The 26,975-nt window shown below is 34.2% G+C and overlaps 2 protein-coding genes across 3 annotated transcripts in view; both read left to right on the forward strand.

Annotated features, from left to right (window-relative positions):
- Positions 1-20,465, forward strand: part of LOC120633961 — a 40,780-nt gene extending 20,315 nt beyond the window's left edge. Inside the window, exons 7-14 of the mRNA XM_039904397.1 lie at positions 8,692-8,798; positions 9,344-9,383; positions 17,338-17,459; positions 17,543-18,236; positions 18,361-18,560; positions 18,653-18,838; positions 19,053-19,191; positions 19,823-20,465. Coding sequence (XP_039760331.1) covers positions 8,692-8,798; positions 9,344-9,383; positions 17,338-17,459; positions 17,543-18,236; positions 18,361-18,560; positions 18,653-18,838; positions 19,053-19,191; positions 19,823-20,019 — 1,685 coding nt within the window. The 3' untranslated portion in view covers positions 20,020-20,465. The remainder of the gene's footprint in view (positions 1-8,691; positions 8,799-9,343; positions 9,384-17,337; positions 17,460-17,542; positions 18,237-18,360; positions 18,561-18,652; positions 18,839-19,052; positions 19,192-19,822) is intronic.
- A 482-nt stretch (positions 20,466-20,947) lies between these two features.
- LOC120633586 lies at positions 20,948-25,747 on the forward strand. 2 transcript variants are annotated; one of them, XM_039903796.1, is made up of 6 exons: positions 20,948-21,377; positions 21,887-22,024; positions 22,519-22,664; positions 23,543-23,776; positions 24,032-24,318; positions 25,417-25,747. In XM_039903796.1, the coding sequence occupies exons 1-6, from the start codon at positions 21,032-21,034 to the stop codon at positions 25,610-25,612; spliced, it is 1,347 nt and encodes a 448-aa protein (XP_039759730.1). In that variant the 5' UTR covers positions 20,948-21,031; the 3' UTR covers positions 25,613-25,747. The 2 variants fall into 2 exon arrangements, with proteins under 2 accessions (XP_039759730.1, XP_039759729.1); XM_039903795.1 differs by having other exon boundaries at positions 20,958-21,377; positions 21,887-22,126.
- Positions 25,748-26,975: the final 1,228 nt, after the last annotated feature.

Consider the following 26,975-nt stretch of genomic DNA (forward strand, 5'->3'; position numbering starts at 1 on the left):
TCGCTAATAAAAATCTGTTGTTACAACAGTGTTCTATTTATATAAAATAATTAAATATACATATTTTCCGGCACTGTAATTTTGTATGCGTATTTATCATACGCTTATAAGATATTTTTAAATGTTAAATCAATCATACAGGATATAATCGCTTTTGTCGAGAGCGAGAAATTATTACGCAATCAAATATTGTTAACATGACGACGTCACGCCACTACGATTTGCAAAAAAAGACTGAGCTTATGTGGGCTAACTAGCCAAATTTTACCTTTACACTTTTAGAGCGCATACAACGTATTTTTTTTTTATTTCAAAGAAAGCATACTGACAGCCACAGAATTAAGAATATACAGTAACCGTGAACACAACTAATATTGAAGCATCAAAAACCACTCCACCTTAGTGTTGTTTCTCGAACAAACGGTTTGTCACTTTATACAAGTTAACAGATGACAGTAATTATTTTACCTCAATTTTCCAAGCGTTCCCTATAAAACGTGAAAATGGGAAAAAAATTGTGAGCTACAATTTTTTCAACATTCCGCGGGTGTAAACTGAGACGTGCGCGATTTTACTGTTTTTGGGCACAATGCATTAATAATGGCTGAATGAGGATTCTGTATGTTTTTAATTCAATGCTGACAACGTGGAATTTAATTGCCAACACCGAGATAATTTGCAAAGCATTAAGGCGGTTTTAGCCAGAGAGATATGGTATTTTTTATGTCCAAAAATATTCCAAGCTCTTTGATTTAAATTTCAGTTCTTACAAACCTGAATAGTTTAGCCTAAACTTTTTAGTCATCATTTATTTTTAAAATTATATAGGTACAATATTTTTTACTTTTATAAAAAAAAGTCTATTTACTTACTATTTACAGAATGTAATTCGATGCACAATTATAAGCCTGCCACTGATTTGTGACATTTGCTAACAGGGGCCCATTGCCATAAAATGACAACGCGAGTGACAACAGCAATGCTTTGTGATTGGCATAAAGTTAGTATTTAAAATAATGCTGTCTGAACAGCGTTTTCTTCACAGCATTATTCTATAATATAATTTTGTAGCTGTTTATTTTCTAGTTACGTATGATTAAAATGCATTTTTCTGTATTTGTTGTAACTTTTTTTTAAATATTGAATTGCGATTCGCACTCCTATGTTAAAACAGTTACTAGCATATCGCACCGTGCGATATGTTAGCCATCGTAAAGAAAACTTTTAAGGTACGCCCGCTTACTTAAAGCGGGAGTACCTTAAACAGCTTAAAAAAGCATTGATCAGATAACTCCACGTTGTTCTTCTATAGGTAATATAGTTTTGTAGAACTCAATTTTCTCGTAAGAACAGATAATTAAAATGCATTTTTATTTATTTGTGGTAGAATTATTTTTGTGTTGAAACTGTTTTAATATATTGGTGCGATATGTTAACCATTGCGAAGAAAGGCCGTAAAATATGTAACTTACTAAGGAATACCATAAAGTACCATAAAAAGAATTGCAAAAATAGCAAGCAACTTGGTGATCACGAGTTTCACAATTGCCATGGGCTTGGCATTAATTATAAAGGTTATTATATGGTTTGTAAGTGAGGTTTGTACAGTTGACGCAATTTTACTTTAGTATCGGTTAGTAAGTAGAGCTTCGGTAGAAAAGACAGTTCGGAGTTAACAAGATGGACCCTTCAATTATTTTATAAATTATCGGAACGCTTAGTTAATGTAATAAAGATTTTGATTACTGTAGCATTTGTTTTATTTATTGATATATTAAAAATGGAAATGGAAAATTACGTAAAGTAGCGTGGTATCGCATAAAGGAGGAATAAGTCCTGCGCATGTTGCATAAAGCAGGCATTTTGAGTAAAATAGAAACATTTCGGGTAGGAAGTGCTTTTGTAAATAAATGAATGAATTTGAATTTGAATTTGAATTTGAATTTGAATTTGTGCATGTAAGAAGTACTGTGGTGGTAGGTCTCACTACTTTCCTCCCTCCAGAGTGTGAGCAGTGAGGTGCATATAGGATATGTACGGGCTATGCAGATGATATAAAATGAAGAAAATCTCCAGTACGAGTTATAAAAAACTTAAGAATAGGCATTGTAAGAGTTATAAAAAGTCTATACTTAAGTATTTTTAACTCCTAGTGGAGATTTTCTTTATTTCATATCATCTGCATACCCTCTATGCACGCCACTGGGTGCGAGTATACTTATACCCTCTTCCCTGGAGAGAAAAGGCCTGTGTCTAGCAATTGGACGTAAATTAGGCTTATAATGAGAAGATGGATATTATTATCTTTATATTATTGTTTACTGCTTGACTGAAACCTCTGCCAACGTATTTTATACCATGACAAAGGATATAATTAACGTCCTGCTAAAACACGGGAACATGGAATAGGAGAAGTTTACACCCGTTTATTATTACACATATATTATTTGGATATTATTTCCACTTGTGCGCCAGTGCTCTGGGAGTTGATAAAGCTGTGGGAGAAGATACATTTTTATACTTTCCCCGCGAAGATAATTTTCTCCTGTCCATGCTAGCTGTGCTAATAAAGATGTGAAACATAAAAGTTAATAGAACTTAGGTATACCTAAGTTATAATTTAAAAAAGAATAACTCTTCCGGAGTCATCCATCATCAATAGCATATAACAGTTCACTGCTGGACTAAACGCCATCCCCTACGGGAGGGTTTTCCAATAATCATCATATTGACGGATGACGGATGACAGACGGGTCTGTGATCGCAGTAGATGGTAATAATAGCACAGGGGACGCTGCTGCCCTTCCGTTGTATTCCGTTAGTCGCCTCGTACGATAACCGCTCGATGAGAAGGGGTGGTGACAACTGTATTCTGATCTGCCTCATTTGCCACTGATCTGATTTTTTTCGAATTGTGTGTAGCAGATTTCGGGCTTGTTGGCGAGCCTCGGAAAAGGGCTATGCCAGGAAGAGTTTGAACCCTAAGGCTCGACGAAGCGAAGGGATCGTCGGCCTAAGGGCGCCTCATGTGAGGCTGCTCCTCGGCTCAGGCGACGATAGGAGTGACAGGTTTATGGACGGTGATTAGTCCGCACGCTTCCGAGAACGTGGTGCGAGCCCACGTCCGGATGACGTTAGAAGTCAGGGACCTCGTCTTCACCGGCGAAGACGCTGTGCAGATGTTTATTTTGTGTTCTGATATTGTCAGTTGTTTGTTTCGTTTTTAAAATATCTTTATTAATTCAAAAATTGTATTACAGTTCATATCCTAGTGACTAGCCTAGGTTGAACAAATAATAATTTGACGGCCGACTGGCGCAGTGGGCAGCGAACGTCGTGGCCGTGGTTTCGATTCCCACAACTGGAAAATGTTTGTGTGATGAACATGAATGTTTTTCAGTGTCTGGGTGTTTATTATTTATTTATTTTATATATTAGAAGTATTTCTGTGTATTATATTCATAACAACATTCATCAGCTGTCTTAGTACCCATAACACAAGCTACGCTTACTTTGGCTAGGTGGCGATGTGTGTACTGTCGTAATATATTTATTTATTTATAATTTATAATATATTACTTACAGTTTAGCAGGTTACAACACCGTTTTAAAACTTTACAGCATATAAACTAAACATTTTTAACAACTTATTGAGTCACATAACAGATGATAACAACTTGTTTTACGTAGAACTTAGTACAGACAAATACTAAGTTCTACGTAAAACAAGTTATTGTCAGTAGTAATCTGATCGTGAGGGTCGTGAAAGATATGTTTAGGTCTCCTCTTGTTGAGAGTGGCGCTAAGGTTAGCTGAGTAAAAAGAAGCCGCAACTATTTTTTGGTTGGGATGTCGGATAGACTTCTCAAAGTAAATTTTCGAGAGTTTTTTGAAATATTGAGCAATAGTGGGGAGTTTGAGTTCTCTGTGGAGATCGACGTTACGAACGAACCAGGGGCACCCGGTAGCGTTGCGCATGAAGCGGTTTTGGAGAGTCTGGAATCTCTTGTATAGGGAGGGCGAATCGACTGATCTGACACTTACGGAGTAAGGCTATTTAATTGAACATATACCTCGTATCAATTTCATACTGGAACGCTAAATCTTTTACCGGCCCATCTTTGTCGAATGTGTGGTAACTAGCCACGACCGAAACCTTCCACCAAACCAGATCGGAGAAATTGATTTTTGAATTTTCTGAAATTGTAAATTTTAAAATTGCTCGTGCCGGAGATCAACCCGGACCGACATTAACTGTTACTTAGAATTCAGATAAAAAGAAACAAAACAAAACGCTTAAGTAGGTATCTGGTTTAATATATTGGTCGGAAACAGCTTTTACCATACCCACTTTCGCATTTCAGTAACCTCGTTATAATACAGTAAGAACCCCTAGTGTGAAATTTGTAATCTCGGCTCGTTTTCGAGAAAAACTAAAGTAAAGTTGTCCAAGCCTTGTTTTAGGGATTATAGCAAAAATACGTAGCGGAACGTTTTCAATAGGTACTTATTGTTTCTGTAACACATCGGGATCAAAACTTTGCGTTCTTTAATAGGGCAACTGATCTTTATAAAAGGCTGAAGGGTATCGTTAATGCACCTTTACCTATTTTTATCAAAATACCCCCATGTCATGATCATTCGCTGTGAATTATTCCTTGAAAACGTTTCAATAAATTAAATAAGAATAATTATTGACACATTGCTAATCAATCTAATAAATATCTGGCGCGTGTGAAGTTATTGTTAACAAGAGTTTTATTAACCCATTTTTGAGAATTATTGTAACATTAGTTCAGGATTCAGTAGAAGAATTCAGTGCAATGATCTGCTGAAACAATCCCTGGCCACGTCAAATCGAGATCGTCCGTAAACTAACAGCCATCTCTCTATTAAAGCTGTGTGCAATTTCGTTTAGAGTAACTGTACCCTTCTTGCGAGATATCATAAAACTTTGATAGTTTACGCGACGTGCATTGTAACGTCAGGCGTAAGACAATTTCTTAAAGAAATTAAATTCATGATTTTTATTGGTTGTATTTTTTAGTAATGGAGCAAGACTGAGGGGAAATTCGATATCGGATTTCGTTTTATAAATCTATACATAAACGTATTAGGGCTACAGGATACATATCAGATAAAATTAACACTTAGGCGATCAAGCGAAAGAAGTAGGTAAAATAATCCGTAAAAGCAGTTAGCAAGTAGGGTGGCCATTTTGTTTTTTTTTATTATTTTTTTTCCGATGATCGTTTTAACGTGGGGAAATCATATTATGATGTCTATTTTGACACCTTTTTATACAAACACCCTTAACCAAACAATAAATATCAAAAGAAAAGATAAATCAAAATTTACGAAATAAACTGCAGTTACAAGAGTGCATTGGAGTTACGGCTATAGTTCGGGCTCTAACGTCTGATAATGAGCTTTTAAACTTCTACATCCGGCATTGTGTCGCGAGCAGGGTCAAAGTCTTAACTCTATATCATATAAGAGATAGGAGGGTTGTGAACATAAAATTGAATATTTTGTTAGAAATACTGATATATTATTGGTATTATTGGTAGTAGTTTCGAGTATAACTTTCTTATCCCGATTACGACTACTATACTCATTAATAAGTATTTATCGTATCGTATATAATATATAGTTTATAATGATTGTGTATAAATGTGTCTAGTGTAATTATTTGCAGGTATGTATGTAATAACAATTCGGTTTCTATTGGTTTTCCTAATCCTAAGGGTGCATAGAAGAAAATCGCTAAGCAATAAGGCCACCTTTTGAATCTCTGTTATTAGTTTCTTATTTTCCTGTCGATGCCTTTTTCTTTTTGTGGTGTACATATAAAGTGTATAAATAAATAAATACCGAGCTTTATGGTTACTCCATTCGTAAGGAGAAATCATTGGAAGTTTAATCGAAAACAAGTTATCGAGGATATAATTTAACCTTTTCACTTTTCCAATATATAGCCACTAATTGGTTCTATACATGATCTAAACAGGCTTCAAAGCAAGCCTTAGCCCTCTTTGAAGCCTTTACCAATTGTTATTTAAGTCATTACGAAAATTGCTTTCTTTGTCACAGTTAAGATTTGTAATCTAGATTTGGGCTTAATTTAATATTATGCTAAGTTCTGTTGGATTATTAATAAAAAAATAAAATCCATTGGGGCTTCTTATCGAACGTACGAGTATAATGCTATCAAATGGTGTAACGTTTTAAAATAATGCGTATGGGAACTGGGAACCACTGCTAGCCTAGTGGCAAAGCCTTCCTTTTAGGGCGACCGAGTTTAGAGCAATTAAAAATGAGGTGGAAGAAAACATCGCGAGGAAACCTATATGCCTAAGAGTTTCTTATATTGTTCTCAAAGGCGTGTGAAGTCTACCAATCACCATATAGTCAATCAGAATGTTAATAACTCCACGCTTGTTATAATGGCATTTCGGTTAGCGCAGTGGTCTTCGAAAATTTGATCTGTGGCAGAAGAAATTTGGGAATTTTTGATTTTTTAATTAAATAGGTCTCACCATCACGCCAACCCACTATCGGCCCACTGCAGGGCATGGGCCGTAGTCCACCTCGCTGGCCCAGTGCGGATTGGTGGACTCCACACACCTTTGAGAACATTATTGAGAACTCAGGCATGCAGGTCTGCTTACGATATTTTCCTTCACCGTTGAAGCAAGTTATGTTTTAATTGTTACAACGCACACAACTAAGAAAAGTTTGAGGTGCGTGTCGTGGGATTTGAACTCGTCCCCTCGAAAGTGAGGTCGAAGTCCTACTCACTGGGCTATCACCCTAATTAGGTCTCTGCAGTGGTTAATTAGTACCCTACCTATAAAGATGTGTTACAGTTCGGCGCTTTCGCGTTCTTTTACGATGCTGCGTAGAAATTGATTAGGAATACCTAAAGGTTTAATATAACTTAAAGGAAATATATAAATTTAAAGGAAATTGTATACAATTTTACAATAAATTACCAGTTGATATATTGGAGATGTCTCTGAAAAAGTTCAAAGTTTGTATTAAACGTAAGCTTATAGAAAAGTCATATTATAGTATTAAGGACTACGTGAACGATAAAAATGCTTGGGTGTAAATTATTGCTCTAACCAGGTTGCTTCTTTAATAGTTTTTAAAGGACAATGTGAGATGGTGATAACAAAAAAAAATAACCGGCTAAGTTTGTTGTAGGCTTTTTCTTAGACCAGGGCGCGTTTGGAACCCCCGTAGCTTTAGTTTTAAGTTGACGAATTTATTTATCGCCATCAACACACTCCTATGTCATATTTTACATGTAATCTACGTATCAAAAGTGCTATCTATGTGCCTATTTGAATAAAGAAATATTTGACTTTGACTTTAACTGCCATAACTGCATCTTATTATATTGCCCCATCTCTTACCATCAATAAAAAAAAGAGCTATAAAAAATATTTTCTTTCTCTTAGTTTATTAACATTATTTCCAATTGTTTTTTGCATTCGAAATTCATGCATTGGATATCGGATCTTATCCACAACCACAGATTTAGGAATTGATAGAATTGGCACTAATAAATCACTGTACAGTAAATTTTCATCATATCGTGTTTTTTTTTATTGAAAAATAATCTTTCTTATTAAGGATTTAAAAAACTCAAGATACTACTTCCATATTGCGGGAATAGTATCTGTTAAATCAAGTGATGTATCGATACAGTTTAATAAATAGTGAGAACTTGTATATTTTCAATCTCACCCAGTTTCTGCAGGTCAGTTCTATACCAGCCATCGATTAATCAAATATAACTGTTTAGTGTACTGTGTACATATAAAGCGGTGAGGGCAAGCTTCCGCGCACGTCACTCACCAGTGAACGAGGAGTGCGCGCGGTCCTCCCGCGCTTTTTGACATTCACACTTTTTTAATCTGTGCTACTTATTTTTCCCGCACCGCATTGAACGTAAGTATTTATGACATCTGTATTATGTAGGTCAAGTTTGCTTTTTCAAATATAGAACCTCTTTTCGGATGAAAGTTTTTAATTTTTGTATTGTTTGGACATTAAATGGTTTAAATTTTTTTTTTTTACATACCGCGAGTTATTATATTAACCAGGGTTCTCAAGGAGTTAGTTTGGCTATCCAATGGGGCAATAATTTAGACCATAATTCGACAAATAATGAAACATTTGGCCATATACGAGTATATAGTAAAATGGAACCGAGAAGGTTTTAAATGCAGTTAAGTTTCTTAAAAACAACTTTTTCATAGACAATTTTTTTTTATATTTATATAATAATTTTTATACGTAGTTTTCATGAAATTAGTATAATTTTTGGCAGAATTTATCAAATATGAACAAGGAAGTCTTACATATTATTTAAGTTGTAATTTTTTTGAAGTTGAATATAACCTACCTATAATTTTTAATGAAAAGTTTGTAATTTGTATTGTTATACTGTCGTTTATACATAACTTCAATATGTATATATGAAAAATAATGGTTTTGTTATGTGCATACTTTATTAAACTAATAATAGTGATGGCATCATACCTTGAGTCGTGTGTTGTGTTTGGTTTTGTCGAGTGTTAAGCCGGTTTTACTCAAATATTTTGATGTTTATTGGTTTTAAAGCGGGCAACCGCTTATTTGAATTCCACACACGTGTGTTATGTCGCAGTTGTCATTTCTAATTGTGTGCTCACGTCTTTAGGCTCAGTTCAGCTGCCCTACTCAGTGACTATGGTTTTTTATCTAATCCTCTTGAAGTTAGCCATTGGCTGCAATCTCACCAGGTGGTAAGTTATGATGAATTCTAAAATGATAGCTGGCTAGCCTGTTAGTTACTTGAACTGAATATATTCAATAGGTTATATTGCCTGTGCGTTTTTCGTGAAAAATGCCGGCTAAAATGTTATCACATGTGATATGAATCGGGACCGAAGGCTTGACTTTCTTGATGTGCTCTTCGAGAACGCCGATTTTCAAACTTCAGCCAGGAACTAACAATTTCTTGACAGAAAAGCCCTACCTAATAATTATTGACCAGACACGGTTAATGAAGACAGAAAAAGACATCCCTAAGTCGTTGTCAACGACGTGGTTGTATACTCATTGCCAATATTGCATGGTGATATCAGAACCAATTAGCAACTATCAGAAAGTCATAAAATAAGCTGGCCTGCCGAAAAAGTTTTTTAACTTACATTTTGGTCGTTTAGTAATTTAGAAATATATGAGTTTTACAGAGTTTTACAAATTGCAATACATTAAAACAATGTATTGCAAAGAGCGTTCATTAATTCAGTATAGTATGATAAAATAAAACTTTTTTTCTTTACAGTTAACTGAAGCGATCTGCAAAATGAGGCCGTTACTTCTAGGTGAGTAAAAAATAATTATGGAAATATTCCTACATATTTGTGGTTTAATAAGCCCCATGTAATTTTTTAACCAAATATAGTTTTTGCGACTATACCTTTAATCACGATTTCCGGAATTATAATAGCAGGATGCGCTGAAAGTCAGTAGACCATACGAAACAAATAAATTAGTGATTAGATAGAGTAGGATATTTTGAACAAATACACAACACATCAACTACATTTCATTCCGAAATTTTTTCCCGTAAGAATAAGGAATAATGAACTAAATTCCAAATGAAACTAGCTACTAGAAAGAAAATAATTCTTAATTGGGTGTTTTAAAAACACCCTTAAGCAAGTGCGAGGGAAGGAGGTCAGCGGTGCGGCGGAAAAAAAAATCAAAATAATCTGGATAGGTACCAACATAATTACGATATTCTCTTATCATATAAGTTCCATATAAATCGGTCTAGCCATTTTAGAATGCGACAGCAAATCCCATGTCACGAGATTTTTAAAATTAACAACGGTTGTTCTAATTTTTGTTTAACTCTATCGTGAAATAATCAATATTTTCCGTAGATACTCTACTTGTTACTACTCTGTAATGTAACATCAGCAACAGCGCGCAACCGACAACTCGCAAGCTCGCAGCGTATTGGTATCGCGCAGTGTAATGCAATCTTACAGAAATAACATGATTTTTAAATTTTATTGTTTGAAATAAATTATAACTGAATTTCGAAAAGTCGTAAAACAAAAGTTGTTAGTTTTAATAATAGGAATTACAAGGTCGAGCGATGTTTGGTATTTTTTATTTAACACAATAAAATAGGTAGGTATTTACTTCTTTTTAAATCGATTACAACATGGCAGGCGCTGTTTATATCGTTGTCTAGTTTGCATTTTTACGTGAGTTGTGATCTCATGTAAGTAATTACTAATTAGTTATGCCCATTGATGGTAACGCGTTAACCTTACTTTATTTTAAAACAAAATATGTTAGTTGGTTCGGTTAGACATTAAAAGTCGTGATTGAAGCAAATCGAGTGAAAAATTATCACCCATAAATTATTTTTTTAAATATGAACTTTTAAAAGCCACAGTCGCTTAGGTGGACTAAAGATTTAGTATAACTGATTGATTTAGTATAACACAAATCTCTAAACTAGCCTTAATTTATAGGATAAGTGTTACAGAAAAGTGGGCAAATAAATTTACTTTTGATATCCATTAGTTGATATTATGTGCTAAATATTTTATTAAATTGATAAGCATTTTTACGGATGTCCTAATAATACTTATTTAATGATTAAATAGTTTGCAAGAAATATTAAAATTATATTTGATTCATAGCCACTGTTCATTTTTTTTTTCGGTTGGTATTTTGTTATAAATACTGCACTCGTATTCTATATCTTCGATACACTTAGGTTTTGAATGAGACTCGGACGATGCATAGATACCTCACGGTATCTTAGTCGTTATCTTGAAGTCTTAAAATTAACAGTATCCTCCGTAGAAAAAGATGTTTTATAGTTGTACTGAGTTAAGATATTGGCTTACAGCTGAATGAACGTTTGATATTTTCTTATTTTTTATATTCAGGCAATACAAATAGTTACTCGTAAACACCTACTCTGCGATCTCACGTCGTTTAAAACCACACATGGTTTAGGTGTCGAGGCATTATAATTATAACTATGCAATCATGAACTTAGAATCTTATATTGAGTATAATATCTATAGCATGTTCATGGTTACTACCTGTTTGCTATAAAAACCTATATCGTAGGTTAACCGAACTTAAAATTCTTACCGGCCGCGGCATATTGTTTTAGAATAAAATTTTGAAAGGTGTTTTTTTTACATTATAATGAATATTAGGTTTGGAACCAATATTTTTTTTTCAAATGCATGTAATTAGGGGTTTCTTCCATCTATGAAAGACAAAAAAAAGGTTGGCCAACATTCAACTCCTGCCTAAACGTTGAATGTTAGATTTAGGGAGACTGTTCACCTCTTGACTATGAATTCTAGTGTTATTGGATATGATAAATAATCGTAAGAATTATAGGTTAAAACTTTTTTATAAAGATCTTATTATATCTTAAGAGTAAAATAAATAAAAATATACAGAAACTACTAAGTTAGAGAAATTACGTTATATGAAGTATTTTATTATTATACTTCAATGGTTTTTTCAGTATTTTTCATTCTGATGTGATTTCCGTTGTGCATCGGTTTAAAATACGATAATATTGGATATCAATACTTTCATTGCTTTGCCTGTGGCTGATTTCTGTATGTTATACCTTTGATATAATAATATCGCCTCTTTCACCTATTCTACCAAATAACTTTCTTTCTTTATTTTACGTTGCTATCTACTGATAAATTAATGAAAAACAAGTAAAACAATTACAAAAATTGCAATTCGGTGCTAAGGTCAGATATTATTTTTGATAAAAATATAAACTTTTATAAGTCGGTATTCGCCCTTTCCAATGACATGCTAATTGGTATTTCATTCTTGTTTGTCAACATCCGCTAAGTATATGTAATAATTCGTGGACCCCTACGTGACAATAATATAATTTCAGATAACATCACTAAACAATGAATGGCGTCTGGGGTTTCTTTCGAATTGCAAATCAGATTATTGGATAAGATCCGGCTTGGAAAGTTATGTTTATCGTATACAGAAAAACGTATTGTTATTTTTTTTATCTTATGTGCAAGATAGTTAATTCGAATAAAAATATAGACTGATAATTGAATTGTTTAATGTGATAAATCAACTTGTGGTTAGTAAACCAATAACTAATTGATTTATCTGGTTGTTTATTGTAGGGTTAACAAAGGGTAATTCATAACTAAATTATTAGTGTTTTTACCTACACTTGGAGGAATTATCAATTTACCCAGTTCGAAACAAGAGATGTCACATTGCTTTTTTTATTTTAGGAGAACCGTAGCTTAATTTGAGAAAGCGCTCAGGCCGCGATTTCCAGAGAGTCGCTGGTTCAAATCCTGTCGGTTCCGAAATTTTTTATATGCTTTTTTAATTTATAAAAATGAATCAATTAATTAGGTATTTCACTTATACTTGTTATAATTAATTAATAAAATTAAAAGTAGTTTTAAACTGTTTCTATTTTAGTATAATCAATTGTTTATAGAATTAATTATCCTCATAAATAATATTATATATTATCACTAGGTACTATCCTAGTCATAATCTAATACTTGTATACAATCCTCGTGTCATACTCATACCTAGTGTTCGTGGACTCTTCCAAAACGGTTTGATCAATGCTTATGAAAAAGGAGCAACTATGTCGTTTATAAAGATTGTGTATTACTTTACACCGGAGAAATAATTTCATTTAGCGAGTTGGCTCGGTGATTACTTTCCCAGGCGGTATGCGCTAGATTGCCAAGTAACGTCAGCACACAACGTTTTCAAATATTGTTTGTTTGAATAAATATATAAATAAATTCATAAAAAAAATACTTTACTGAATATTTTTTTGAAATTCACAATGTCAATAAAAGCTAGACCAATGTCAATATAATCTTCTCATTTTGGTAGATTTGTTGGTAGCGACGTAGTGATGGATTAAACGCAAAATGTAGAATCGTTTTGTTAGACCACCTCTATATAGACGTCTGTCTTCTGGACAGACATCAAAAGAGTAGCTGGTCTCAAACGCCGCAAGACCTTGGTATTTTGAAAAAAAAAAATATCAATGTGTCGTAGTATATTTATTTATTATTTATTTATTAATAAGATAATTTATTGAAGTACAGTTTTATAAGAGTTCCAAGTGAAGGAGGAAATCAAGAATACCTATTCAAGCTTAAAAAGGCCTTGAGATGGATTGTCGATTCAAGAATCACATACAGATAATTCTTCTTTGCAATATTTTTCCTTATTTCCACACAATGACATAATCATGTCTTTGAATTGAATAATTAGAATGTAGATATAGCCTTTTTTCTATATATTTTATTACCCTCACATTCTATATATCTCTCTGGACTCCATTTCGTCGTGGGAGGAACTACTGGTTTTCCACTAAGCTACGGCTCATATATGCATTTTAAATGGATTTGATCTTTCCTCGAAGTGAAGGTAAAAACACTTTAATAAAATTTAAATTAACTTTTTTTTTTGTAAATTGTACCGGCTAGAGAGAGTACAATAGTGTAGGGTCAGCACAGTGCATTCACCGTTCGTCGTGCCTTACTAGTTCTCAGCTAGGCTACATTCTATTAGCTTCTATCATCATAAAATTTACACGGTCCGCCTCAGGTGCAGTAGTGCGAATTCCCGATCTCGAGTTAATTTGGCCTGTAGTGTATTTCTAAAGGATTTCAGTGTCTCTAGCGTATTAGTATTTCTAGGCTAGCTAGTGGCCTATGAAATCCCATTATTAAGATGCAGTGCCATTACAGTAGAGGGATTCAGTATGACTAGTGTAGTGTAACTCTACAGGATTCAAGCTCGCTCAAGATTCAATCCCAGTTCAAATTAGATCCTTGATCTCTTCTATGACGGAAGATCTCTGTAGACGGGAGTGGGACGTGTTATGGGCAGTGGCAGGTTTACAGGGTATGCACAGGGGATACAGGGGATATAAAATGCAGAAAATATCCCGTACGAGTTAAAAAACTTAGGGGTAGCCATTTAAGGAGCTATAAAAAGCCTACCGATACCCTGCATACTATGTACAGGGTATGCACAGGGTATGCAGATAATACAAAATGTTGTGCTGTAATGGGCTTTTGATGATGCACTCTCATTATGAACTTACATATTATGTATCTATAAGAAACGGTGATAGACCAGTAGGTAGGACTTCGACTTCAATTTCGGGGGCGAGTTGGAATTCCTGCACGCACCTCTAACTTTTTCAAGTTATGTGCGTTACATAACTTGCGTTACAGTAATTTTATAAAATGGGTAAATAATTAAACTTTTGATAACTATGAATTCATATTGGCCAGATATTTTTTAAATTGGTTAGGATTATCACAAATACGCTTATAATTTATATTTAATTAATAAATTATTTCCAAGAAACAATTAAATTATATTTGATTGACAACCAATGTTCATGACATTGACTTGGTGCGTATTTTGATATAAATACGAGTGCATTTTAGATACATGCATGCCCGAGAGTTCTCCATAATGTTCTCAAAGGTGTGTGGAGTAAAGTTAAACATTAATTATGTAATAAATTCAGAGATTCATAGCATAATATATTTTACAGTGAATAGTGGGATGCATGGGGCTCACCGACATGTATTGGTGTACCGTAGGTACATTATATATCGGTAATGGGACTATAGTACAGAAAAGTAATGTATGCTGTGGAACTTTGCATAGTCGTTGACTCTGTGTAGACTTATACAGCGGTTTAAAAAGCGTTTGAATTTGTTTTGGAACTTTGAAAAGCGTCTTTGTGATGTTATAATTTTAAAGTTATTTGATAGTGATTTATAAATGATTAAAGATTAAAATTAGAGTAAGTCTTAATGTATCAGCTGTTGGAATCTACCAATCCATACTGCCAGAGTGGTGGACTAAGGCCTTAACCCCTTCTTATTGTGGGAGGAGACCCGTGCCCTGTATTGGGCCTGTAATGATTTGACGATGATGGGATATGTGTATAAAGAGAAAATTACATATTTATAACTACTCAGAGGCGAGGAGGAAAATATTTTTTCTATTAAAAACCTACAACATCCTTATCATTATTTTCTAAAAGAAAAACGTCGAGATAAATGCTATGACCCCGCATCAAGTCGTATTTAGTGATCTTAATCAAACATATACGTTAAAAAGACAATTGAAAATACCTCCAGCGCTTTTAATATGTCGAAAATGTAACTAGAGGTTCTAATTTCAAAATACATAAGAAAATTAGGTACCTTAGTGGCTTTTAGTCAGTTTCCTAAAATATTTAATTTTTATTACAGTTTGGCAGACTGCGTTTCAGTAGAATGTACTAATTTGAAAAAAAAAAAAAATACGTACTTATGCTGAAGTCAAACTATACAATTTATTTGCAAACGAAAGATTTTATTAATTTCTTTAAAATATTCATCCGTGCTTGCACTGTAGAAAGCGTGTTAAAAAATACGATATACTTCTTATAAGAAAGTGTTTATTTTAAATACCTATCGGCTGGTATGAAAGTTATTCCACTTTTGAGTGTGCAAAAGAGTGGAAATTGATAATCATTAAACATACTCTAACTATAACTCCTTTTCCTTCCTTTTCCTTTTCTGTAAAAAGTATAGATATTTTTATTTTTTATTCCACCACAAGTGAACCCTTGCAATCTCACCTCATGGTAAGTTATGATGCAGTCTAAGATGGTATGGTATCGATGGTATGGCTGTTACGGGAATGGGCAGTTACATTATACCTATACCCCTAACCGGTTTCTACGCGACATCTTACAGAAACGCTAAATCGTAGCGGTAGGTACGTCTTTGTCGGTAGATTGGTAACTAGCCACGGCCGAAGCCTCTCACAAGGCAAAGGCATTTATGATAGGTAAGATTTAATTGATTGTTGATGCATCATCAGCATATTTACTCTTTAGTTTTTGACGGACCTTTTTGATGACCCAGTTTTCTGAGGCTGTCGGTTCGATTCCAACATAGGAAAATGTTTATGTGATGAACATGAATGTTTTTTGGTGTCTGGGTGTTTATATGTATATAATAAGGATTTATACATCCAGTTATTAACGTAGCTAAAATAATTAAAGACATTATTCTTTATTATCTATGGCAATTATTCAAAAGTAGTTAATAATTATTGTAAAAAAAATCATTCTTAAGATAATTAATATCCGACTTAGAAGTGTTATGTGGGAACGGTGCAAATTGCATCTTCGTGTATTTCGCCCGTTAGAATGCATTGATACCGCTAGCGACCTCCATTTCCAACTCGCAGCTAGTATCTATGTAGGTACATATAAACGGCTGACGACGACCAACCTGGCGCATCGGTGGGCTTTATGATTTTATGTAGGACATCCCGTGTTCAATCCCAGGCAGGCAACTTGGGATCTGCATCATCACTTACCAGAAGGTGGTAACTTGTAGTGGAATAATACTATCATGTACCAATACCGTACAGACTTATTTGCAAGATAAATTTATTTTGAGAAAGTAAATAGTTTATTTTGTATATTCGTTCTCGAACAATGACTAATTGTTGTTACTACTGTAGTTGACTTATTATCTGTTTATTTATTTCAACTGTATTTTCTATATCTAAATAATATTTATACAACGCCACCTAGCGAGCAAGAATGTTCTCATTTATTACGAGAGTGGTGAAGGAATATCGCGAAACTTATAACTTACTACTGGTTATTTCATTCCTGAAATAAATGAACAGATTACTTAATTAAATAAATATATGATATCATTTATTTGCAACCCATTTTTGTCTTACACAATTATTAGTTAAAATTAAACTGAAACATCTTAAAGTAGTTCTTTTCTACAAAAAACACCGTAAAAAAGGAAAGATCTGAATAATATCTAGATCTAGAGTCTAGCGCCAAAAAATCAATTTAGAGTTATACAGTCAAGAGCTTATGATATATATTATAATAGTTCGTTCAAAGAATTTTTATCGTATAAATTAAAAAAAGAAGTAAATTTAGTTTGAAGAATCTGTGTTAATAGTCGAAGACATGTGAGGTATATAAGTATTATGTGCCTACCTATATCCATAAATTTAACAAGAATTTGCAAACAAGTTTCCTAAAAATGTTGTTTTCAATAACAACGGTACTTAAATATTCACTTGTTTCATAAAATACTCAATGTTTGATCAAACCAGTATTTTGTGAGACTCCGATTTTATAAAATCCGATTAGCATTTTTGTGTGAAGCTTACGAGCGAAATATAACTTTTTTTTTTGTTTACTTTCAGTGCTGGTTCTGGCAGTTGGGCTTACAAGCGCTCGGTGGATGAGAAAACAGCGATCTGATCAACCTAAGGACACAAGTTTTATTGGAGAGGCTACCAATGAACTTTCTACAACAATTCTACAGGTACATTAATCACTTTACATATAATATCAATGATTACTCAACTTTGTTTATACTTTCCTACTTTAAATATTCTACGTTTTCAGGGATACATTGACGATGACAAAGATATCGCATTCTCTCCGCTTGGCTACTCAACAATCCTCGCCATTCTTGCTGAAGGTGCAAAGGGAGAAACAAGAAGCCAACTTGTATCAGCTCTTCATTTACCCGAAGATCAAAATCTTATAAGAAAAACTTACCGCTACATCATGGAACGATTGAAATTTAGAAATCAATACAAATATAATCAACCAGAGTTGAAGAACTTTTTCTATATTTACAAAAACTATACAATAAACGAAGATTACAAAAAGATTTTAGAAGATTTCTATTTGACTGATGTAAGGTCAGTTGAAAGGTACCACATGCTTGAAGATTCAGAAGACCATGAAGACGAAAAAGTAAAAAAAGATGAACCAAAGAAGGAAGTCGTAGAGGACCTTATGCCACCTAAAGAGTCCAATGAAAAGTTAATTTCTTATGCTGTGGAAGATATACCTACCAAAGTTGATATCACTCATATTAATTACAAACCTGCTAAAAACATTAAGGAAAAAATCAAGTATGTTAAGAACTCCCAAGATACAAAGAAATATGAAACCGATGATGAAGAGGAAACAATGGTAGCAGTTGAAGCTAGAACCCATGCGAAGAGTTTTGAATATAGAGTTCTTAATGAGAAAAATGATATAGCTTCAAGCATCTCAGTAAACAGTGTGGGAGAAAAGGCCAGTAAATGTGAGTTTGAGATAAATGACCGTAAAATCATAGTTTCAGAAAAAAATGAAAAAATTACTAACATATTATCTAAATTAAAATATTTAGTATCCATATATTTAATGAGTGTCTTGTTTAATTCCAGCAACAAATTCTTTAATGCTCATTTTTAATGGCATGTACTTCCGCGGTTCTTGGAAAAAGCCTTTCGACAAAGTGGAATCTGGTGTTTTCTACAAATCCAATACTGAGAAGAAGCAGGTGCAAATGATGAAGACTCTTGGTAGTTACAAGACCAATTCGTTCCCTGAATTAGATAGTGAGGCTATACTGTTGCCCTATGATGTAAGTCAGACATAATAATATTTCATAAATACCTACGTGCTGGAATAGAAGATCAATTTAGAATAGCAAATTATTATAATTATACTTTTCAGGGTGATCGCTATGCTCTCTTATTGCTCGTTCCACGTTCAAGGGACGGTCTGATTAGACTTGTTGCCGATCTGCCAGCAGTTTCATTAACGGAAATTCAGGAAAGGCTACGTGAAGAGGAATTACAGGTTTCATTGCCCACATTCTTCGTGGAAACTACTACTAAGCCTGTTGCGGCGTTGGCTAAGGTAGGACTATTTTTTGCTAATAATTTTTAACTTACGTAAGATTATGCAGACTAGTTGTACTTTTACATAATTCTTCTTTTCCACCCTTCTTTAAAAAAATAATGGATATAAAGTTAATGATGAAATACAATAAACAATTATGTGGATTAAGCTCCGTCGTTTTGCAGCTTGCGTTTTGGTTAATTGCTTAACAATGTAATATTTACATTTACAGTTTGGAGTAAGCAGTATCTTTGGTCGGGATGCTGAGTTAACAGGAATATCAGAAAAGCAAGGCCTGTTCGTTCAGGAGCTTGTACAAAATGTTGCTGTTCGTGTGGACAATACTGATGCATCAGCAAGCGCGATTGGAGGTGATTTATTTTTTTATGCTATTTATCCTATTTGTTGGCCTAAATTTCGTGCATATTAAATGAATATTATAAGAGAAAGGAGAACCAACTCCTCAGTAGCTACTCTTTGTTAGTGATAAAAGCTGAGACAGATGGATGCAAATTTCTTTTTTAATTTTAGGAACCCAGCCAGTTACTATCCTAGCGCTATCGACTTAAAATTAGCGATCCTACTAAGCCGCACTTTATTTGCAGGCAATTTAAAAGGGAATTAAAAGTATAATAGGTAGGGTTAAACTGCTGTTAGTGCCCGGGATGGTCATTTGCGATTGCCAATATTGACATGAGTGATGGTTTGATATAGTTGGTGATAAAACTGCCAAGAGCAAGAACAGATATATTATTTGCCCACACCTTAGTCAATTGTTTTTCATGCTGAAAGAATTACATCGCTTTCTTTTATTTTTATACTTTATATAGACCTTTACGTTTGGTATCTGATTTACTGTGGTTGGCTGTAAACTATGTACCAGTACGCTGCGTCTCGTAATTTGGCGAAGCCGCAGGCCCATAGCAAGTCTAGTGACATAAATGCAAACTGAAATTGAATTGAAACTTTTCTTGTTAAGTTAATTCTTGTTTTTTTTTGCAGCCAGCAACGCTGCCGAGTCGTTGGAGTATCTGGAATCATTAAAGAATCTTCCTCTTCACGAAACAAAAGAGCCACGCCGCTTCTGCGTTGAGCATCCATTCGTGTTCTACATCGTTGATCGTTTGGACAATCTTGTCATTGTCGCGGGCAAAGTCACCGACCCACAGTCACCATCTGAGAAAAATTTTAATTACTAAATGAACATTACTCTTTCGGAAACAAAAAACACTACTGTAGGTATTAAAGGCGATCTTCGTAAGTGAAAATTATCTCGAAAAAATTTAGAAATGTTTATGCATAAAGTGTATTTGTACTGAATTTGAACGCAAAATACGCAATGACTCTCACAGGTATGCTAGAAATTAATATGTACTTATACATGACCGCTATCCGATGGTAGCCTTATATATTAGTGAAAACTTATGTTAAAATTTTTGTTAGACTTTTTCTTTAACTATGGAGTAGTTTCAAGCTCACTCTTATTATAATAACAGTAGATTTTCTATACCTACTGTATTTAAACGAACCGGATGAATTCCCAACAAAACCAGATGCATTTGATAATAAAAAAGTACACAGCGTAGTTTGTAATTTAGTTTAAGGTTTATTTATTATTAACTATATTATTATTGTGTGATATTTCTAAGATTAAAATATTTATTGTAAATCGCTCTTTTACTACCCCTATGAAAAATAATTAAGTAGGTACTTAACTTAAAGTAGGGAGGTATGATGCAGTGGAAGATACTAGCGGACATAACCCGTTAGAGGTATGGCAGTTATAATCCTTATTCCGCATCGGCATGTCTCTGTCAGTAGGGGGGTACTTGGTGACGGCTTATTTCCTCCCGGATATTATAAATTCCCAAAATTAACATGTTGGAGATCGAACCTGCAACATCTCACTTACCACAATGCTCATTACTAACCCTGGGAGGTCGTCCATAACAAAAGTAACTGTTTTCTAGCCCGTAAAGAAAAGTATTCGAATACAGAAGGTAAATCTAAATCTTGTTGTTGTAGTCTTATGTACTCTTTTCTGTTGTTGTGTGATACTCACTGTAAATCTACTACGTTTACACTGAACTAGAACTAGAGGGTATTTCAATAAAAATCTACCTTCGACTTACGATGTCATGCTTGAATCGAATTATGTAAACTCCATATTTGAAGTAAAGCGGTCACGCTGGTCGTGGCCACTAAACGTTTATGTATAATTTTTGTTATTTATTAAAGTGTAAAATGGCTAAAGAAAACAAAGTCAAATCTAAAATACCCATTCCCGTCGATCCATTACCGCCTTTATCAGAAAACACCCTGAAGAAAAATCCAAGGATAAAAACTGACCGTCATCCATTAGAAACTTTATATCAAGAATCGGTAAATTCGGAAAAAGTTGCTACACATAATAGGAAAATTAAAAAAGCTTTAAGAAGATCAAACAGTGTCGCAATTAGAGCTGACACTAGACACGTAACTGTACGACAAAAAACAGAAGACTTAGACTGGAATTACAAAGTATTTAAGGACATGTCTGATGATGAACAGAAAAAAGGTAACTTAATTCAAATTTTAAACAAGATTTAAATTAAAAATAAACTAATTCTTTTATAAATGTTAAACCAACTAAGCAGTAAATAAAATTTTGTATAAATCGCGTTAGAATACAAGGACTCAAAGCTTCCAGTTTAATTACAAAAATGCATTCTTTCTTTTATCTGTAGTTTTCAGCAAATAGAAGTTATAACTATAAAATGTTGATGTTCACTCTATTATGAGACTTGGTATTTAAGAGGACCCTGTTAACTATTTATTTAGAGTTATTTGTGGAAAACCATCGTGTAGAGCAACACTTAGCATGTAAAGAACACGTCCTACAACGTACCGCGTTATGTACAGCAACCTGAGACGTAGGTTTTAGGGCCATTTGCCTGTAATTACACCGGTTACAATACCCAGTAATAGGCATAGCGGTAGTACTACCCCGAACGAGCTGTCACAAAAAGCTTTACTATTACTAAAACTGCTACCTTAATCAAGATACATTTTGTTTTGTTTGTAAAGGTACACTCTTAAAAGCAGACAATCGTGCTGGAGAAACTAGCAAGATTTCAACTCCCGCATTAAAGTCTTTCCTAGAACCCTGCAGGGTGAGAAATATAAAAAGAAGTCTTAAACGACCTCACAGTCGGGAACTGCAAGGTATATCTCCGGTAGTCACTGATGATTTAAGAGAAGAGAAACACAAACGTAGGCTCGTGTTTACTGATCGTTTTGAAAAAAGATGGCACTCTACTGATTTCTGTGAGTTTAATGTTAGAGTTTAATAATGTAAGGTTTCATATAGGTATAATATATGTTAGCATAGGCTTGTCACCAAGCTTCTTAAAAACTTCGCTTGCGAAAATCTTCACTCTTATTAATAGAGAGGTACGGTTTTATTTTGGTGTCGTTCTAACTTAAAAACTGGTTAACCAATCTTGAAATTTTGACTGTAGCTTAAATCCCGTAGGATTTCATAATCTTGCGGCAAAACGAAAAATCTAAGCAAGATATTGACCTTTTGGTGTTTGACAAAAGAAAATCTCAACCGTTGAATTACGGGTGATTTCGTTTTGGATTTTATCTCAGTATATAAAGTTACTTTTATATTAATAAAATTAAATTTTTTAATTTTTAATTTTCTTGTAAAACAGGGTTGAACTCATACGCTACTTGTTTAAGTCACAATTATGGTCCTGATTTGTTTAATTATTTATTGGAGAAGGAAACTATTACCAAGGTGCCAAGAATACCCAGCACTCCACGTGCATCTGTCATAAATTGGCTGCTTAATGTCAACGTAAGTACACCGATGATCGAGTTTTCAACGTCTAAAAATTATCTGCACTAGTACTAGCCATTGCTCAACGAGGACGGTAGGACAGAGAAAGAAAGGAAAATTGTTTTTTAATTGTAAACAAAGAAAAACACACAAATGACAGATTAAATCACAGTTTTAAAATTCGTAATGTTATCGCTTAAAAACAATCGCTCACAAGCAACAGAAGTGCAGAGACTGAAGTATGAAAGCGGCTTGTTTTTTTTTTAATTTTTTTTTTATTCGGGACTTTTCTTAACAATAAGAATGTCAGCCCCATCGTTCCCTTTAACTCAGCTTAAAATCTAATAGCATCTAATAGCACAATAAGGTGCCGCCAGGATACTTTGTCAAATCCCCACATCATAAAGATTAATTTTAAATATACATATTAATTGGCCTCATAAAGCTCATAAAGCGGTTATTGCGTGTATAAAGTACAGATACAATAATGAGCAAAAACTTTCGCTCATACAGAAGCTAACGGATAGTCTTCGAAAGTCGAATATATTATATACTAGTAATTTTTTTATAGTTATAATTGACAGACATAAAGCCTACTTGATAGTTAGTGCAAAACCATGTGATAATCGACTGAGACACCGGGAGGTATCTTTGCATCGTTCGAGTCCATGTAGGACTGAGGTGCATCGATAATGCAGTCGTATTTATATCAAAATACCCACCAGCTCAATGTCATGAATATCAAAAGTTTAATAATTTTTTAAATTTTACTACTACTTTATAAAATTACTGTTACACATGTAATATGGCGTAGCGTAGCTATCAGTCAGATGGGCATCCGTTAACACTAGTCATCCGATGCAGTAGGGATTTTTAAATATTTTTTCCATGTTCAGGGTCCAGGAGGAAACCCTGCTGCAGTGCAAACAGCGGCTTGGTACTTCGATACTGTATTAACAATTGCGCAAACTTCGGCGGAGAACATGCAAGTTCTGGCCGCTGCTTGCTATTGGATAGCGCTGAAGATACAAGGCAATGTCATATCTTCGAAAAAGTTGGTGAAAGCTGCAGCTAATGTATTTACTGTTGAACTTTTGATAGTTGCCGAGAGTGCGGTGATGGAGAGACTGGTGAGGTCACGTTAATGTTTATTCGAATAAGTGAACATAATCCGAGTCTTTAAATAAAATTTAATAAAACTAGACCTAATGTATTACTGCTGTTGTTCATGTACTAACTGTTAAGGAAAGAGGTTCTGTTTCTGCCATAACCCTAACTAAAACGTTGTGTGTTAACCCCTTCTCAATGGTGGGAGGAGACCCGGCCCTATGGTGAATAGAAGCACTCAGATAAAGTTTGACGGATGCTCAATCTTTTGTTTTCAGAAATTTCCAATCCAGCCAATAGTGGCCCAGGATTTTATAGCCTACATGTCGTGGGTGTGCGATGCAGCTAACTTTGTGGAGATCGAAACGGCTGCGACCCTCATGTTCATGGCGGGTCTAGTAGTAAACCCCGGTTTACCACAAGACCTGGTGGAAAAAGACGGTGCTGAGACACCTCCTTTGTTGTCTTCGAACTACCCCTCGATTTTAGCAGCCGCTGCTGTAAGGAACGCTTTGCTCGTGTTAAAGAAAAGAGAATTACTAAGAGTCCTGGAGACGAATGATGTGTGAGTTAGAAAACTTATTTTATTTTTTATTTTACCACAGAAACCAGCACGCATAGCTAGCAGCATAGGCAGGAGACAATTATCTCCCTGGGAAAAGGATAAAAATGTATCTTCTCCTGTAGGAGAACCTTTATCAACTCTCAGAGCATTGGCGCACAAGTGGAAATGATATCCACACAATGTGTGTAATAAAGGGGGGTAAACATCTCCTATTCCATGTTGCCGCGCTTTAGCAGGTGGATACGTAAACTATATCCCCTGTCAGAGATATAGGGGAATATTTTTTTGTCTGCCTATGCTAGCCCTGCAGGTAAGGTGGTTAAAAAGAGGTGGAACCTCACCAAGTGTTAGGAACTTGAGTGATGATGCAGTCTAAGATAATAGCGGGCTAACCTGTTAGGGAGTATTGCACACATACCCCGAATTAGTTAACTAACTTGCCCCTGTCGGGAATCAAACCCGGGACCTCCTATTTAAACCCACCGATACGCCAGTGAGGTCGTTAAACCATCATCTGAGGTACTTCCCCTTTATGTGGCATAGCCGTGGGACGGAAAGGGGACATCACCCTGTATAGGGGTAAAATTCCCCTTTTCAACAAGCCTATGTGTATGTGTAATAATTATTCATTGATAACCAATTCTGCAGCGACGGTTAACTTGTAAAGCTTAGATAAGCCTGGTTCGTAAGGCTTCGGCTTCCCTTTTCGGGGGTCCGAGTTTCACCATAACCTTCGGTTGCCTGAAAGAAATTGCTATGTAGCGATAAGGCCACCAAATTGCACTCTCTTGCTCTTTGTTTATATCTCTGTAACTATTTTTTTTGCTTTGGTGTACAATAAAAGTGTATTCATTCATTCATAACTTTTCGGAGTTATGTGCGTTTTTAATTTCAGAAAATAAACATATGCTTTAACGGTAAAGGAAAACATCGTGAGGAAACCAGCATGCCTGAGAGTTCGCCATAATGTTCTCAAGGTCGTGTAAAGTCTAACAACGCACGCAAACCTTTGCTCATTCTGAGATGAAACCCGTTTACTTTAGTGGGCCCGTAATGGGTTGATAATTAACCAATTTTTTCTTTTTTTTTGCTCATCAGATATAAAGCAGCAGTGAAGAAGGGGTCTAACTTCGATTTCCTATGCTCATTGCAGTGGTGGGCGCTGCGCAAAATGTCGTCTCCAAATTACGACTACAGAGCTCTTTTAGAAAAAGCACAAAACCGTATTTTGACAGACAAAATTGTAGCGTCCGTTAATACTAATTCCTTTTATCTAGAACTAAGTTGTATTTAAAAGTGTTTTGGTTTTTGTTAATATTTTCCGCAATAAGACCATAAACGAAACGGCATATTAAGATTACTTAAGTAAGGAAATATAAAGAATTAAATCTTAGTTTATCAATATAATATATTTTTCTTTTTTTATGCATTATTCTCTAACTTTTTTATTCTTGCTTAAAATATTTGATTTTTTATTTTAATTTTCTTTCAATGGACTAGCACTCATGCAAAATTATATTCTATTAAAAAAAATAAGTATCATTTTATATAAAAGAGACATAAATGAATGTGAAATCACCAGTGTAAGTAGTTATTAACTCACATGACAACAATAAAAGAATTTTAAGATTTAAAGTTACTTCATTTATACCTAAAAAAACATCGGACAGCATGATGGACTTACTAACTTACTGAAATACATAATTTCTGACTGCCTGATTGACTTAATTGACACAGAGAGCACAGCCTTAACTACTAAATACCGAGAGAAACATACAATTTGGGACATTCCATAATTTCGGTAATCAATCTCTCTGTTTCTTGATAAATGTGTATTTTCAGAGACCCAGAATTCTAGAAAACCTTTTATCATGAAGGCCGATCACAGCCACATATGAAGATGATAGCTACATATGCGCTTTGATCTAAAAATAAACCCACAACAACATAATCCTCATTAGGCAATCCTCGAACCCTTACATTCTAGACAGGTTGTCCATCCTCCGTATTAAGCCTCGTTCTCCGAGAAATGGCTTGATGTACTTATTACGTTTTAACTTATAAAAGATATATAAATAATGCAACCTTGAAACAGCCGTTGAAACAGGTTCATATGAAGTGTATCGATGACACTGTTAATACAATTAACAAGACCTACGAAATTATGACTCGTACTCTCTTTTTTCTAATTTGTCTTATTATGTAAACATGATTCAAATTTCTTTTAAAAATAGAAAAAATACAAATATTTTAAAAGAAATAGAATGAGTTGATATTTCAAATGAAGAAAATGAAAAAATGTTTTAATAATTTAGTAGTAGTATTTTAAAAAAAAATCCAAAAGTGCACGACTCATTAATAAAATAGCTATCCAATTATTTGTCAATAAATAACGAAAAAAAAACACATGAGTCGTGCAAAATAAAAAAAAAAATATATTTAAAACAGCTGTACTAGGAAAGTGATGCACAGGGCCCCTGGTGGAATAAAATGTACATAATATCTATAGATATAGATATATCACCATCCATGTTAATTTTACATGGATATATATAGATATACAGTCTTGCAGTTATCGTTTTTAATTAATTGCAATTAAACTACACTGAATTAATTAATCATTCGCATTCAGTGACCTACAATCGTCGAGTAGAATT

Source organism: Pararge aegeria, chromosome 22 (genome assembly GCF_905163445.1).
Source record: "Pararge aegeria chromosome 22, ilParAegt1.1, whole genome shotgun sequence".
NCBI lineage: Eukaryota > Metazoa > Arthropoda > Insecta > Lepidoptera > Nymphalidae > Pararge > Pararge aegeria.